At 40.6% G+C, this 17,689-nt stretch overlaps 1 protein-coding gene across 1 annotated transcript in view; it reads left to right on the top strand.

The window, feature by feature from the left end:
- Positions 1-17,158, top strand: part of TMDD1 (transmembrane and death domain 1) — a 44,886-nt gene extending 27,728 nt beyond the window's left edge. The window contains exon 4 of the mRNA XM_044070928.1: positions 16,696-17,158. Coding sequence (XP_043926863.1) covers positions 16,696-17,126 — 431 coding nt within the window. The 3' untranslated portion in view covers positions 17,127-17,158. The remainder of the gene's footprint in view (positions 1-16,695) is intronic.
- The last annotated feature ends 531 nt before the right edge of the window (positions 17,159-17,689 follow it).

Below are 17,689 nucleotides of genomic sequence, written 5' to 3'. Positions count from 1 at the left end.
GTTTAGATGCTAGTAGGTGGCCTGGCCTTAATGAGGTAGTGTCCATCTCCAGTATATTGAAATTAAGGAGTCTTAATAGATAGTTAAAAATAGTGTTTTAGCAGGAGATTAACTTTAGGTTTCAGAATGTTTTTTATGCATGAATTGCATATTGTAAATATATTGTTTATTATTGAATTGAATGAGTAATGTATGTTAAGTACATTTTTTAGTAGTAAAGTTTTTAGTATAGGAAAGTTTTTATTTTAACATTTATATATGTAAGGTTTGTTATAAGATGTAGGTTTTATATTTATACACATTTTTATTGATTTTTAAAGAAATAAAAAATGTGAATGTAATAAATGTAAAGCATATAGTAATATACATATATATTTTTACAGGATGAGTGAGAAAAGTTTGAAATTTATTTGAATTATATAGGAATTAAGTGAGTGCAGTCAACAAGGAGTTTAATTAATTAATTGCTTTGAAAGGAGTGTTTTTATACTGTGTAACGTGTGGTAAAGTTTGTCTGAAGAAGTCCGGTGAAGCTACCAGACGAAAAGTGCTTCACATGATAGTTGTTTAAACAAAATAAAGTATTTTGAAGTATTCAAAGGCTTTCTGGTGATGCATTTGTGGATTAATGGTGTTGGATTTTACCTATGGTGATTTATACATGGAGCAGCTCAAGTGCACTGTCGTGTTTGACCAGCCTTGAAGTATATATATTTTTATGTAAATAGAAACGCCTCCCCCTTTAGTCCCTGCCTGTGAAGTAGCTGGTCTAAATGTGTGGAAGGCATTATAATCTTGCACTGTTGGTGTGTTCTCCACAGCTTTAAACCATGTCTCAGTGACCGCACAGATGCCAGTACTTTTTAGGGTGAAGAGAGCTTCTAAGGAGTGGAGTTTTTTGTTTAGACTCCTAGCACTGAGCAATAATAACTTTAGATTTTCTTGGTTTTTATTTGTTATGTCAGAAGTACTTTAAGTATGGTAGGTATTAATTTCTTTCCTGTGTTTGTTGCTTATTATCACAGATGATCCTGACAGTGGAAGTGTGGGACCTTTACCACCTGATGTCAGACTATCAACAGACTCTGATGATGATGGTGGCCAAACAGATGCACAGTCAGGGGTGTGGAGGTTGAATCTGACACTGATGTTAACATTCAGCCATCTCCTGTAATTTCATTGGACACAGCCAGCAGACCTACACCAACCCATTCCAGTGAGCCTTCAAACATTGGGCAGGTGGAGGGTGAGACACTCTATCAGGGTAGTGTGGTTACTGCAGCTTAAGTGCCTGTTGACTCTGGCCATAGCCAAAGTCAGGGCGAGGTACAATGCAGGAGGGTTATTAGGGGTGCTCAGAGGTCTGCTGCCCATCCTCCACCTGGTTCAGGTATGTTTTCCTGTGTCACATGACATATGTTTAAGGCCATCAGGAAGGTGCAGGCACATTCCAATAAATCCTCCAGAGAAATGCTTAGGGTTGTAGATGTGGCCCATGATGACATGTGCGACTGCCTCCACTGTGTTGCTGATTCAATTGATCAGATGAATGATACATTGGAATGTGAGGTGTTTGTGATGGAAGGTCTACTGGGAGGGGGACGGCATCCACATGGGCGTAGGTCAGCCCCATCATCTGATGTTAACTGATTTGGCTGTAACAAATAACTACCTATAGTGACACTATTCCCACTGCTCCCTCAGTGGCTCAGATTTCCACACCCAGACATGGCAGGCCATAGGGTCATTGTCCTGGGCATCTTCATGAAGACAGCTCATCCAGCAGACATCAGTCATGTTCAGGTAGCAACAGTGCATCTGACCTATGGCATGAACATGCGAGTACAACTCCTGGAAGAGGCAGTTCTCATGGTTGGTACAACAATGATGAAATGCCACATCTACCATACATGGCTCACACCTGTCTGACATACCAAGACGTGGAGCCATCCCAGAGCTTGGCTGTGTTCTTGCAGACACTCATACACCAGTTTCACCTGCATGGCCCATACAGACACACACACACAACAGTTACACGGTTCAGCCATGAAACTTAAACCTCATTCTGTTTCACTGGCCATTTGTTACTTTATCTAAATGTCTGCCTCTTTCTCTGTCTTACTCACACACAGTCATTTTCCTTTTTTGTCAGTCTAGGCTTCCTGCCCCCTCAACACCCTGTGCAAGTGATGATAAATGTGTCATACCCTTGTTTTCTATCTTTTGGGTTCAGGGATACATACAATTTGTATCTGATGCTCAGGGTGCATAGCTGAATTAGTGCTTAGTATATCTGTGTTTGTGATGTTTTGCTAATTGTACTTTTGATGTATTTTGGTTCATAGGTAGGTACTAGGCTATCGGCTCCAGGGCCTATATAAGCCTAGCCATAAAGATTCCCTGGCTTTAGCCACCCAGAAATTTATTTACCTGTGCCCCTGTCGAACATAGCCACAGAAGTGATACCCAGGGTAAATTTCCTATTCCCCATCCAGTTGTCCAGATTTTTCTTAAACAGGACTAATGAGGTGCTCTGTTTGACATGAATGGGCAGCTTGTTCCAGAGTATGGGATATCTCTGGGACAGAAACCTAACCCTCCAGCAAGTTCTGTTTATCATGGTGACATGGTTAAGATCACTGGAGCATGTGGCCTGCAGGGATTGGAATTTGTTTAGTGTAGTATGTCCAACATCTCTGGGTTTGACATGGCTTTGTATGTTAGGCAGAGATCGCCTCTGAGTAGTCGATATGCGATGGAGTAGAGCTTGAGTTTCTTAAGGCGGTCTGTATAGGGCATCTGTTTAAGGCCGGTGATCCTCTTTGTGAGGTATTTCTATGGTCTTTCCAGTTGCTGCAATTGTCTTGTGAGGTACATTCCAAATGGTGCATTGTACTCTATAATAGATCTAATGAGGGCTGAGTAGAGGGGGCAATGACCTTTTTTTTTCTGGATGAGAAACCTTTTGTGATGAGGTGTTCACATAGAAGGACTTCCTGAACATTGTGGCTATGAGGTTGTCAAAGGAGAGACTGCTGTCTACCTGTGTCCCTAGGTCTCGTATCACACTTTTGGTGTTGTGTGGATACCACCTATGTGGTAGTTTGTTAGCACCGTTTTTTCCTAAAGTGGTTAACTATGCATTTTTTGGCATTGAGCTTAATGCCGTGGTTTTGACACCAGGCATCTGTCTCAGTGAGGCCCTTTTGAAAAATGTCCACATCCTTAGGGGATTCGATAATGGCCCCCAGTTTGCAATCATCTACAAACTTTGTTAGCCATAAGCCCTCTGTGTTGGCTTGGACTTCCGAGAAGTAGATGCTGAACAGGAGGGGACCGTGGACTGAACCCTGTGGTACTCCACTTGTCAGCGGTCTGGAGATGGATTTGGAATTGGCTACTTTCATGGTGTATATTCTATCAGTGAGCCAGTTGGCCACCTGGGTCTATATTGCTTTGTCGAAAACTGAAAATATCAAAGCTGGCATGGTCGGCACCATATCAGCGAAAGTGAAAGACATCAAACATTTTAACGGAAATCTCCATAAGGGGAGATATCTGTTTACTGCAATGTAGTGCAATCTTGGAGTTGGTATATGTAAGTAGCTGAGGTGTGGGGGCAGACCCCCCACATGGGGGGTGCAGGGAGGCTTACCCCCCTGCTTGCAATGTTTTTTTTTTTTTTCTTTGTTTTCTTTTTTTATGTTCCAAGTTTCAAAATATCAATGATATGGTGTCGACCATATCAGATTCGATATTTTGAAATTTCGATGATGTGATATAAACACGGCCACCCACTGTGTGACAATTAGGGTTACCACCTGTCCCACTTTGCGAGGGACAGTCCCTGTTTGGGCAGTTGTGTCCTGACAAAAAAAATTAAAAATGGCAAATGTCCTGAGATTGTAGGACACAATTATGTCCTATATTTTATGTAATAGTTGCATAAAACAGTTATTCTGCATGTAAACTACCTAAATGTTATAAGAAACAGAATAAGCAACTAAAATGCTATAAGAATAAGCTATTATTTAGGCAAAAAGTTAAGTTCTATCCTTTGTACTGACCGTGAGTATGTGTCGGCCTATAAAAATCTGTTGTTTGTCCCGAAAATGTCCCACTTTGGCCATTTGAAAAGGTGGCAACCCTAGTGACAATGGGGTTTATATTGAGTTTCATGAGTTTACCAGTAATACCAGAGTGGGAGATGGTGTTGAAGACCTTGGAAAGAGCTAGGTAGGCTGTGTGAACTGCCTTACCCTCGTCCACGGTTTTGGTGACTGCTTTAAAGAAGTCAATCAGGTTTAGGAGACATTATCTACTTTTTACAAATGCAAACTGGGTGGGGTCCAGAGTTTGCAGGTTACCTATGTATTTGTTTATAAATTCCATGATGATACATTCCATGGCCTTGCAGATCAGACTTGTCAGGCTGATGGGTCGATAGTTCCTGGGGTCCGTGGTGGATCCCCCTTTGTGGAGTGGGATCACAGTAGCTGTGCGCCATTCAGTAGGCACAAAACCTGTAGTGAGGCTATGACTGAACATGGTACTTAGGTGGGGTGCCAGTTCATTTTGTAGTTCATGCAGAACGCAGCCTGGGATGTTGTCAGGTCCCATGGATGCTGTATTTTTGGCTTTGGCGATTGCATTTTTCACCTGTGTGGCCATGATTACAGGGACTTGGCATTCATCTGGTATAGGGATGGGCCTTTTTGGGGGTGAGAAGGGGGAGAAATTTGCTCTGAACCTGTCTGCCAGGATGTTGGCGATATCAGCTGGGTCTGTATGTTTAGTGCCATTGTGCTGTAGCTCTAAGCAGATCTGAGTGTTGCCACTGAGATTCTCGACATAGCTATAGAATACCTTGTGATTGTCTTTAGAATCTGTGGTGATTTTGTTTTTGTAACTAGCTTTGGAGGATGTTATGAGGGATCTCAGCTTCTTACTGAGGCTGACAAGGGAGTTTTTCCAATCTTGGGATTATGCTCTTTTTTTTTTTGCAACAGTTTCTCCCTTTTGTTGTAGAGCTTGTTAATGACAAGGGACCACCAGATTGGCTTCTTTTTTTGGAGGATAGCATCTTGGTTCTATTTGGGATGGCATGGTCCATGCACCCATGTATATGTTCATATAGTGCACTGATGTAAGATTCAGCAGTCGTACTGATACTGTCCATCTGCATGGGAATGGTGAAGTTAGCCATTTCTGTTTTAAGAAGCATGAAGTTGGCTTTTGAGACATTTTTTTACAGTGGTTTCCTTAATAGGAGGTGGGGGTGGGATGTGGATGTCTAGGGTGATTAGCTTATGGTTGGATCTGACCAATGAGGGGCTGACCTCTGATGTTGAGGACCAATCGCACATGTTGTTAATGACCAGGCATTGTTGCCCCTGGTGCTGGTTTGGATCAGTTTGTCCAAGGCATTGGAATTTATGAATTCCAGCAAACACTGTGCCATTGTGTTGGTACATGAGTAGTTTTCCTATTAATGGTGGGGTAGTTGATGTCTCCCAGTATGAGGGTGTTGGGTTGTATGTTGATATTTTCCAGTATGTTAAGAAAAGTGTAGTGGGAGTCTTGGGGCATGGTGGGGGATCTGTAGCAGGCTACAATTTGGATTGCAGTCTTGTCCAGTTTTAGTTGTACCTGGAGAATTTTGGATGCATTATGTTGGGCAATTAGCCTGGAGGTGTGGATATCCTTAGTGAATATCAACATGCCTACACCTCTAGTGTTTCGGTCTAGGTTAGATGGCCAAAATGTGTGGTATGAGTTGTAGACTGGTATTACAGTGGTACCCCCTGGAGCCTTGAACCAGGTCTCTGTCACTGCACAGATTTTGATGTTCTCCATTTTAAGGAGTGTCTCGAGTGAGTGCATTTTGAGGTTTAGACTTCTAGCATTGAGTAGCATTACCCTCAGATTTTGTTTGTTTGTACCAGTTACAGTGGTCATTTTGCATTTGAACCTTGTCTAAAAAAGGGACTATGGGGATGGCAAGAGCCTTAGGCAGTATCTGGAAAGCCAGGGGCAACAAATGCAGGCCATCACTGGCAAAGAATCTTGGCTTGTCAGTCATGTCATCCCAGGCTGACAGATACTCGATCCCCTTAGAATGACACCAGAAGTTTAGCCAATTGTTGAAGTCAGTCATTTTGTCCTTGTACTGAGGTATCATTCTGGATGATGGCAGGATGCTACTCAGGGCTAGGGTCATACCAGCCTGAGCTACAAGATCCGACAGCTCCTCCATGTCGCTTTTCATGTAGTCCAGGGAGGTACATCTCAGGTTGTTCACTCCAACATGAACAATGACAGGGTCATGTTTGTACTTGCTGTGAAGTGACCTGAGTGCATGCATTATGTGGCGGATCCTGGCACCTGACAGGTAGCTAACTGTAATCTTCTCCTTGTTTAGCCTGGTGGGTGGGACATCAGTATGCCTGACTATAGAGTCACCTATTACTAGTATGCTGGGTACGTTGTTTTGCCTTAGGGGCTGAGGTTGAGTGGCACACTAGTTTTGTGAGTTATGTGTCACGTGGGTTGTGTTAGGTGGTGTTGTTTGTTTGCATTTCAGCTTCTGAGGACTCTGTTGTTTGGGCAGATTTGTTTTAAGGACTTCTGCGAATGTAGGTGTGTGTTTCGTGTTACTATGTGTGTGCATAGGTTTTGAAGGATTATGTGTTGTGTGTGTGTGGTGCGAGTGTTTGCCTTCTCCTCTTGACTGACTAGTTCAGTCTTGGCTAAAGAGAGAGCTTGGCTTCCAGTTTGGCAATATAGGTGCATAGGTTCATAGGTTGGTACTAGGCTATCGGCCCTAGGACCTATACAAGCCTAGCCATAACAATTCCCTGTCTATTTCTTCCCACACTATTTACTTCCCTGGACCCCTGTCTAGCAGGGTGACTGATGTGATCCCCGGGGTGAATTTCCTTTCTCCCATCCAGTCATTAAAGTTCCTTTTGAAGAGGGCCAAAGAGGCGCTCTGCTTGACATGTATGGGCAGTCTATTCCAGAGTCTGAAGAGTCTCTGGGTCAGGAATCTATCCCTCCAGCATGTTTTGTTTATTGTGATGACAAGATTTAGATCACTAGAGCATGTGGCTCTGAGGGATTTGGATTTCTTTAAGTGTAGCATGTCCAACAGTTCTAGGTTTGACATGGCCTTGTATGTTAAGCAGAGATCGCCTCAGAGTAGATGATATGCAACAGAGTATAGCTGGAGTTTTTTAAGGCTGTCAGTATAGGGCATCTGCTTTAGGCCTGTGATTCTTTTAGTGAGGTATTGCTACGGCCTTTCCAGTTGTTGCAGATGTCTTGAGAGGTACATACCAAATGGGGCGTTGTATTCTATAATGCGTCAAATGCGGGATGAGTACAGTGGGACAATGACCTCCTTTTTTCTGAATGAAAAGCCCTTAGTGATGAGGTGTGCCACATAGAAGGATTTCCTGACTGTTGTGGCGATGTGGTTATTGAAGGTGAGACCACTGTTCACCTGTGTCCCTAAGTCTCTTATCACTCTTTCAGTGTTTAGTGTACTGCCACCTATGTGATAATTCATGGGTACATGTTTTTTCTCAAAGGGGATAACTATACATTTCTTGGCATTGAGCTTGAGCCCATCCTCTGGCACCAAGCATCTGTTTCTGTAAGGCCCTTATGTAGAGTATCCACATCATTTGGGGATTCAGTAATGGCTCCCATTTTACAGTCATCTGCAAACTTTGTTAGCCAGAGTCCCTTAGTGTTGGCCTGTACTTCAGAGAAGTAGATGCCAAACAAGAGAGGTCCCAGGACTGAACCCTGAGGTACTCGTCACTTGTCTGGAGCTGGATTTGGAATCCACTACTTTTACGGTGTGGGTTATTGTCAGTAAGCCAGTTGGCAACCCAAGTGATGTAGGGATTAATGCCCAGCTTAGTAAGTTTATCTATGATTCCAGAGTGGGGGATGGTGTCAAAGGCCTTGGCGAGGTCCAGATAGGCTATGTGGACTGCCTTACCCTCGTCCACAGCTCTGGAGACTGATTTGAAGAAGTCAATAAGGTTCAGGAGACAACATCGGCCCTTCATGAACCCAAACTGGGTGGGGTCTAGTGTTTTAAGGTTGCCAATGTCTCAGTTTATAAGTTCCATGATAATATGTTCCATGGCCTTGCAGATCAGGCTCGTCAGACTGATGGGGCAGTAGTTCCTGGGATCCAATGTGGATTCCCCCCCTTGTGGAGTGGGATAACTGTAGCTGTGCACCACTCAGTGGGCACGAAGCCTGAGGTGAGGGTATGATTAAACATGACACTTAGGTGAGGTGCCAGTTCATTTTTTAGTTCATGTAGTACGCAGCCTGGGATGTCATCTGGTCCCATGGATGCTGTATTCTTAGCTTTGGAGAGTGTGTTTTTTACCTGTGTGGCCGTTATTACCAGAATTTGGCAATCTTCCAGTATTGAGATGGGCCATTTAGGGGGTGAGAGGGGGGTGAAGTTGGCACTGAATTGATCTGCCAGGATAGTGGTAATATCCTTGGGATCAGTATATTTATTGCCATTCTATTGTAGCTCAGAGCAAGTGTAGTGAGTATCTTGGGGTATGGTGGGGGATCTGTAGCAAGCTACAATTTGGATTGCAGTTTTACCTAGTGTTAGTTGCACCTGGAGAATTTCAGATGGGTTTACCTTTAAATCATTGATCACACTTTGTCAAATGGCCACTTTATCGATGCGGTTTGCGCGAACCAAAACCGCAAAAAATTTTAAACATCAAAAAACATTCGACATGTCTGTCAGCGCAACACCTCTACACCAATGCTACCATGGGTCAAAAAGGGTCGAGGTTTTGCCATTCACATATTCAGATTTCAACATTGGAGACGTTCGCATTTCTGCATTCACGGAAGTTGTGTCGCCCATATCGGGATCGACAATAGAAAAGTAAACCTTTCAGATGCATTGTTTTGGGCAACTAACCTGGTGGTGTGAATATCCTTGGTGAATATGGACACTCCTCCACTTTTAGTGTTTCGATCCTGGTTTGGTAGCCGAAAAGTGTGGTAAGAGTTATAGCCTGGTATTGCAGGGGTGCTCTCTGGAGCCTTGAACCAGGTCTCTGTTACTGCATCTCTCACAGGTTGTTGTGTTAGGTGGTAGGAGAAGAGGGTTGTCAGTGTACTTGAGGCAACTGCTACATTGCCTCAAGATGCCCAGATTCACCAGGTGGACAGGAGAAGACACCAGGAGCTGACCCTTGAACATGCCTGGATAGGTACTTAGGTACTTATTTATTTAAGCACTATTTAAGTACTATCTGTTTTTAATTACTTGGTAAGGAGAGTTGATTGCTGTGGCAATTTGTGGTCTGTCTATTGCTAAAAATGGTTTCTAGGCAAGTGCTGAGCTACGTAGAACAGATTTGAGTGCTTAAAGGCTGAACTGGATAATTCTAAGGTAAAACTTGAAGAGCAGACTTTCTGGCACCTGTGATAGTTTAATCCTAGTTAAACAGCACTGCACAATATGCAAAACCGTGCAAATATGGTTTTTTAAACAGAAAGATGAAAGGGATAGAACTATCCCAAAATGGCCAATAAAACTATAGATTCTCAGCTGAAACTACTCCTCCGGCTACAGATAGGCTGCTCAAAGCTCAACACTCTCACTGATAAACAGAGAAGCTTCCTTCTATCTTAGTAAGGTCTGGATAATACAGAAACTACAAAACAGCCCAGAATTCAGCAAAATCTGAAAACCAGACTCTACTGGTTATAGAAAGGTGGAAAACAAGTAGAGAGATAGGATTTTGTTATTTTTTTTAAAAATTAAAACCGATACAGTAATAAAAACACTTTCAAGGCAGAAAAATGGCTATCACAATTGAGTGTGTAGCCCACAACAGTTAAACAGTTAAAAAAGACTTAAAAATCATCAGTTAAAGTGCAAACAGTATCAGAATTCAAAAACAGTTCAAATAAGTTGCAAAGTTAATAAAAAATGCTCGGAATAGTGTGGTTAGTGAAAATAGGCAATAAAAAGCAAAACAGAGGTACTTAATTAACTCAAAGTCTCTCTTTTCTCTCTCTCTGCTGCTGTAAAACTCTGTGGGTCACCCAGGCAGGATCTTGCTGAGGTAGTACAAGCACAAAAAAATGTGCAAACACGGGTTTTTTAAACAGAAAGATTAAAGGGATAGAAATAACCCAAAATGGACAATAAAACTACAGATTCTGAGCTGAAACCACTCCTCCATTGGCAGATAGGCTGCTCAAAGCTCACCACTCTCACTGATGAACAGAGAAGCTTCCTTCTATCTTAGTAAGAAAAACACTTAAAATGATCAGTTAAAGTGCAAACAGTATCAGAATTCAAAAAACAGTTCAAATAAGTTGCAAAGTTAATAAAAAATGCTTGGAATTGTGTGGTTAGTGAAAATAGGCAATAAAAAGCAAAATAGAGGTACTTAATCCACTCAAAGTCTTTCTTTTCTCTCTTTGATACTGTAGACCTCTGCAGGACACCCAGGCAGGGTCTTAGAAAGTTTGACAGTTGATATAATCAAAAACATAAACCAACAAAATGGCTCAGGGTAAGGAAAGGTGCAAAATCAGCAGAACTGTAGAACAAACAAAATGCACCTATCTTGCACTAATAAACTTGTATTTATTTATTTTTGATTAATGATGTCCCTCGTATGCTCAAGGATCTGTCCTTCAGCATCCTGTTTGTTTTTCCTAAGTAGTATACATGGCATACTTGGCAGAATGAAAAATAAACCACATTGGTCGTGCGGCAATCAACAGGCATTATCGTGAAAGCGCTTACATTTTTATTTTTTATCTTATTCTATAAATAAAAATAAGTTTGTTAGTGCAAGACTGGTGCATTTTGTTTGTTCTACAGTTCTGCTGATTTTGCACCTTTCCTTACCCTGAGCAGTTTTGCTGTTTTCTGTTTCTGCTTTTTTTGGTGTAAGGGGCACTAACCTTAAATGAATGCTGCAGTGACTAACAGCACCGATCGTTTACTTCATGTTCTGGACATGGAGAAGAACCCATTGTTGGATTTGACTTCTATACACACTGCAAATGCCAATACTGATGTTGGTAATCAGTTACCTGAATTTCTAAAGCAGTACAGAGAGCTTGAGAACAACATGTATAAATATAAGCACCTGCAATGGCAACGCCTGCATTTGTAGGCATCACTTGAACACAGAATTGTTCCACGAGGTTTAAGAATACTAAATATGCCTAGCTATGGTGACACATACCCAGATTTGCTTAGAAGATGGCAAGAATCGAACTTATCTTTCAGCTCTCAATACATGCAATTGCTTATTGACTTTTTTCTTCCTTTGGAATGTGAGCTTAAGAATGACATTATTACGATGGAGCATAGAATGTCAACTATGTTTTCAATGGATGTTATAAGTGACAAACTTGATCGACTACAAGATAATATTTCTTCCTATGAAAGGAGGCTACAAATGACCAAACTTAAGAAACTACAATGAGACAAGACGGATTTTGATAACAACCATGATTTTCTTGGCCCAGACAGCGCACGAATTCTACAGCTCAACTAAATACTAACCCAACGACCGAACAACCAGGTGTTAGCTTCACTGTCTGAAGTAATGGACTGAGTCCAGAACTGCAGCTTGTCCAACAGGAAACAGTTGCAATGGACACAGTTAATGCTGCAAATGGACTGACTGAACTGGCTGAGCAAACTATTGTTGATAAAAACAACACTTCTTCACACAGCTACTCTAATCATGCCAGGGAGCCAGGCACCTCATCACAGGATTGTCGACCCAAGAGGGTAATTGGCAACCAAGTTTTTTAGAAACCTTTACAACAGGGAATTTCTCTTTAAACAAACCTTTACCCATCAAGACTCATTTCCAGAGCCTAAACAGGCAGGTAAAGGGACAGGGGCACTGGAATGTGGAACAGAGTCTCCAGCAAACCAAGAGGAGACGAATTTAGAGACAAGTCTGTTGTTCAATATTTCCTCCATAACACTCACGCAAAAACAGATTGGATTACTTAACAAGGGTCTTTCCTTTATTCCTGCAAGGAGTGGTAACCATGGTGAGTTGCTTAAAGACTTGAGACTGCTAGGCAAACATTTATCCTTGAGAAACATTTTTCCATCTAGCAATACTGCTTCCAGTGCTGCCTCTACTGCATATAAAAGGCCGAGTACATTTATACCTAATTTGCATCCTGCTATACAGACTTTTGTCAATATCTGTGAATCTGATTTTAGACAATTATTTGCAGATGGAACAAGAACCCACTTTAACAACATGTCACCCACTGAAAATAGGGCTTTGAACGAACTTAAAGAGTTACAATCTATAGTAATTAAACAAGCTGATAAGGGTGGGGGTATTGTTATATTAGATAAGGACTTGTACCTTAGACAGATGAGTCTTTTATTAGAGGATGCCAATACTTACCAGTGCATTTCAAAAAGTGTTGTTAATGGAATTATGAAAAAAGTGTATTTTTTAATTTTTGATCTACTAATGACAGGCATCATTGATGAGCATCTGTTTAAGTTTTTTAATACTCATACTCCACTAGTTCCTATGATTTATGGTCTCCCCAAAATACACAAGAATGATAAGGCACCACCGATGAGACCTACTATGTTTGGTGCAGGTTGGTGCACCAAACCCTTGTCCATTTTTGTGGAGGGCAACTTACATGAGCTACTTGATGACTGTCACACAAATCTTAAGGATACCAAAACCTTCCTAGAGAGGTAGTACAATAGGTTGACTACCATTGACAGTGACTATATGTTTGTATCCATGGATATTGATTCCTTATTTACGTCAATACCCAATGCATAGGGCATTGACAAAGTGAGAGATTTCTTTAACCTCCAATAGATATTTTGATGACAACAACATTTGACTCATCTGTAGTTTGCTAGAGATTGTATTGGAGAATAATGTTTTCATCTTTGAAAAACAATTTTATTTACAGAGGACTGGCATAGCAATAGGCACGGCATATGCCAATAGCTATGCCAACTTAGCTTTGGTTACATGGGAGCAATGTTTTTTGTTGTCAACTAACAATGCATTCTTTGACAACATCCTGTGCTATGTCCGTTTTGTGGATGATATCTTTTTGCTGTGGAAAGGTGGCACACATGGATTTGAAAGCTTTGTTAGTTATATACACACCACTACTGACTTCTTAAGGTTTACCTGCACCTGCTCAACAGCCGAAGTTAATTTTTTAGATGTACTAATTAAGAAATCAGACCTAAACGATGTACAGAGCAGTATTTTTAGAAAACCCACTAGGAAGAATGCATTGTTACATAAAAAGAGTATGCACCCCAGACATGTTCCGAGAAATGTGTTGAAGGGACAGATATTTAGGGTGCTTAGGCTCCATAACGATGATGGAGCAGCAAAGGAAGCCCTTTATGCTGTCAAACAAGAGTTTTTAGCAAGGGGCTACTCCTTGGCAGAGATTGATGCTACCATTGATGAAGCATGGTTACAGAGGGACAATAGGTGTAGACCATATTTTAGTAACACAATACAGTCTAATGAATCTTCTCCCACCAAGGAAGACTTTAAAGTTGTTCTCCAGTACTCTAATGATATTAATGAATTCACATCTTTTATTAAAAGACATTGGAGGATATTACAGGAAGTACCAGGACTCATAGATAAAGTTGGGAATGCACCTATGTTCTCTTTTAGGAATAACCAATCTCTGACACAACATCTTTGTAATAAAATGACTGTAACTAGACCTACCCCTTCCATGTGCACTGGCACTTTTCCTTTGTAGATGCTGCACAGCATGTCAGTATATCCACACCAGCATGATATATGTACACCCAACATGGCACTTCACAATCAGATGCCCTAGTTATGTTGATTGCCGCACGACCAATGTGGTTTATTTTTCATTCTGCCAAGTATGCCATGCATACTATGTAGGCAAAACAAACAGGATTCTGAAGGACAGGATCCTTAAGCATAGGAGGGACATCATTGATCAAGAGACTAATGCCCTGGTGAACCATGTTAAGCAGATGGACCATACACATACTTTTAGATTTTTAGCTATTCAGGTTATACATGCCAGCATCAGAGGAGGTGACATTGAAAACTATACTGAGAGTGCAGTGCAGAAATGGATACATGTACTCAATTCTGAAACACCTCCAGGCCTGAATGGGACTACATCCCTGAAGCCTTTTTTAAAGTCACGTCGACTCAAGCATTTTTAACTTTAATATAGTCATTTTACATTTCACAAGTTTCTAACGTCTCGCATTTTATACCCTTTAGAAGTTTCTTACTTCATGTAGTTCATACTTTTTTAATACACTTTTTTAATACTTTTTTTATTATATAGGCATCCATGAAGACTTTTTAATGGTTATACTATTTTATATATTAAGATTTTTGGTGACATTCTTAATGAATTTTCTTATATGTTTTTTATAGTTGCTGTGGACCTTTAAGTTTTGGGTCTTTTGTTATTGGCTTGTTCATATCAGCTGACAAGTTTGAAATGCTACATAAACTGCAACTTTTAGTTGTTTAGTTGTCTGATGAAGCGATAGGAATTATCGTGACAGCACTTACGTTTTTTATTTTTTATCTTATTCTATAAATAAATACAAGTTTGTTAGTGCAAGACTGGTGCATTTTGTTTGTTCTATAATCAAAAACATTTTTTGCATCCGTATTTTTAAGAATCTTCTGAGGGTTGTGATGTCTGAAACTGAAATGCATCTCATTACTTTCTAACTTCTCTCTTTAATGATTTTCTAGTACAAACATATGAGGCCAAACTGAAGAAATTCAATGCCTATCAGTACTTTTGAGAGGTATGAATGTGTGAATCTTGGACGCTTGAGGGTCTGTTTACTTGATAGAGGACACATGTATTCACATAAGTCTCTGCTGTCACATGTTAAAGTGATTGCTGTACAAATCACACACCCTTTACTTACTTACATTATCAAGTAACAACATGCAAGGATATGTCATTCATTTGTATTATTACACAATTCTGTTTTAACACTCCAGATTCAACACTGACCTCGTAAATCCAGCAGTTGCAACAGTTTTAGTTCAGTGCTGACTCTGTGTGATGCTAGCCATTACATTGGTAGGTAAAGGCTGTGAGTGTTGCCTGACATCAATGTTACCCTACGTATGTGCATAAGATGGATATTTTAGCCCCTTAGATGGTGAGTGAGTGTGCTATACATTACTTCTTAACCAATTTAATGGCATATTAAGCATGCCTACATCTGACTACACCCACAGCAGCTGCTGGTTCTGACTTCTCACCTGCATGTAACTGTAGTGACCTGGCCATTGTTGGTGGGATATGTGCCCTTTCCCCTTGTTGATCCTGCTGAAGCTGTTTTCTCAGTATGATGTTGTGAAGCATGGCACAGATGGGAATATTTCAGTACATGTACATGGATTGTACTGCAGGGCTCCCCCAGATGTATCTAGGCAGCAGAACCACAACTTCAGCAGCCCTTACGCATGGTCTATGATATTTCTGGTTTGAGTATATGCCTTATTATGGCATTCTTCATTGTGTGTGTGTGCATTTATTTTGGACATCATCAGACACGTTTCCAGTGCATAACTTGCATCTCCTAGTAAATGACCCTGTGGAATATCATCCCTAATGAACATCTGATACATTTTGGAGGTTTGTCAGGTATGTGAGTCATGGTAGCTGCCTAGGTATACACATTCAAGATGATTCCTTTAGCATTGTACATGACTTGGCAGTTAATGGAGTGGAAGCCCTTTATATTTATGTAGACCCTTCCCTTCTCCCCAGGTGGTGCCTTGATTGCTATATGTGTACAATTTATGTCACCCAGTACTTCAGGGTATTGTGCTATGGGGTAGAACTCTTGTACATTTGTGACCCTGTCCTCGAGCATGGGGAAAATATATGTGGTCACTGGCATGTTGGAGCATAGAATTCAGGAACCGATAGAGGATCCTGGATGCTGATGCCTGTGACACCTCCGGTATGTCCCCTGTTGGTCTCTGAAAGGTTCCTGTAGCTAAAATTCTAAGTGCTACACATATCTTTGTCTATACTGGTACTGGTTCTTTTTGTTTTTTTCAGGGTCTGAGTTGAGGACGACAGAGGTTGCAGAGTTCCAGTAGTGTGTCTTTATCTATCCTGATTGAGCTACAATTTCCACCTCATACAGATTGTGATAAGTTAACTGGTGTGCACATTGTGCCAAGACTTGCATGCATTCAGCTGGTCATGCTGTAATTTCATGCCATGGTGTTTACCATGGTTGCACAACACTACACACTCTGTAGATCCACTTACTGAATACAAAACAGTGCACTAACGTGCATGTCCTGGCACAATGTGCTCAAAATCTTAACGGACCATGTGGGGTTTATTGAATCTGCCCGATATAGTATATGGTGTTTTTATTTTATAGCAGTTTATGTTTTGCTGTAGACTATAGAATGAATGTAGGTTTATTTCTGCACATTTTATCTGTCTGTAAAGTAAGGATTATTCCTTTCAGTGACATCACATGTAGTGGCATTTGATACAGCAGTATTAGGATCACTCTGATGGCTGATGCCACACTGAATTAATTTGCATCTATGAAATAATTGTCTATTTCTTCTTTTTTTTCAGTGAGAGCAATTAACTGGAATGATCTGGAACTTATTATAGAAAGGAAGAGGCTACCACCATATTCTAAAAAGATATCAGATGGATTGAAACCTTTTGGCTATGGAGCTTTCTTTGGGCTCATTGGAAGTATAACTGTTTTCTTCACTGGTTCTCTGCTCTTCTTTTACATCCATCCAGTTATGATATGCTGTGCTAAGATATGCTGTTGGAAATCCTTGCTGAAGCTGTTGATGAAGTGCTGGAATTCAGCATGCTCTGTTATAATCCACAGGAAACTGCTACAGAAGCAAAGGAAGAAGTACAACAATGCACATCGTGAAGTATACTTCTCTAGTGATGAGTATGACGGTGATAAACCTGAAATACAAAGATGCCAAAAATCAAATCAGATGGACTCAGAGATTCCTTCCTTCTTTAAATTTAAAATCTAGAACATTTTTATTAATCAGGGATTCTGTCTCATTATGTTAATTATTTAAATTCTTTATCATATATGCAAGATGACAGATTCAAGAAACAAAAATAAATGCTGAGTTCAAAGAACTGATGTATCAGGAATATATACGTAGGTAAGGGTATGGAGTTAATTTAAGCCTAATATGGAGGACTACATTTCAGAATGAGATAGGATCGCTAGAGTAAGTACCACTTATGACATTTAGGAGATTAGGCAGTAAGATGGAGGGATGCAGAGGAACAGTCAGTGGGAATGGAGGTTGGTCTATGTTTTAAAATAATAGGATTAAAGCAGTACTCTGTTGGATTCAACCTGTTCATGTACATATGAGTAATATTAGTTTCCTAATGCCTAGCTAAAGATATATGCACTCTCTGTTGAAAGTGTGTGTGTGTGCGCGCGTGCGCACACACAAAGTTTTATACTTCTTAAAATGAATAAAGATATTTTAATGAAGAAACAGCTTTGTCTTAGTATTAACAGTATTTTCCATTTCATCTTTGTATGCCTGTTCTTAAAATATGCTGTAATAATAAA

This window comes from Protopterus annectens, chromosome 4.part1 (genome assembly GCF_019279795.1).
Source record: "Protopterus annectens isolate FY-2018-M chromosome 4.part1, PAN1.0, whole genome shotgun sequence".
Classification (NCBI taxonomy): Eukaryota; Metazoa; Chordata; order Ceratodontiformes; family Protopteridae; genus Protopterus; species Protopterus annectens.
Note: the sequence above shows the minus strand (reverse complement) of the source record. Positions and strands in the feature narration are given on the sequence as shown.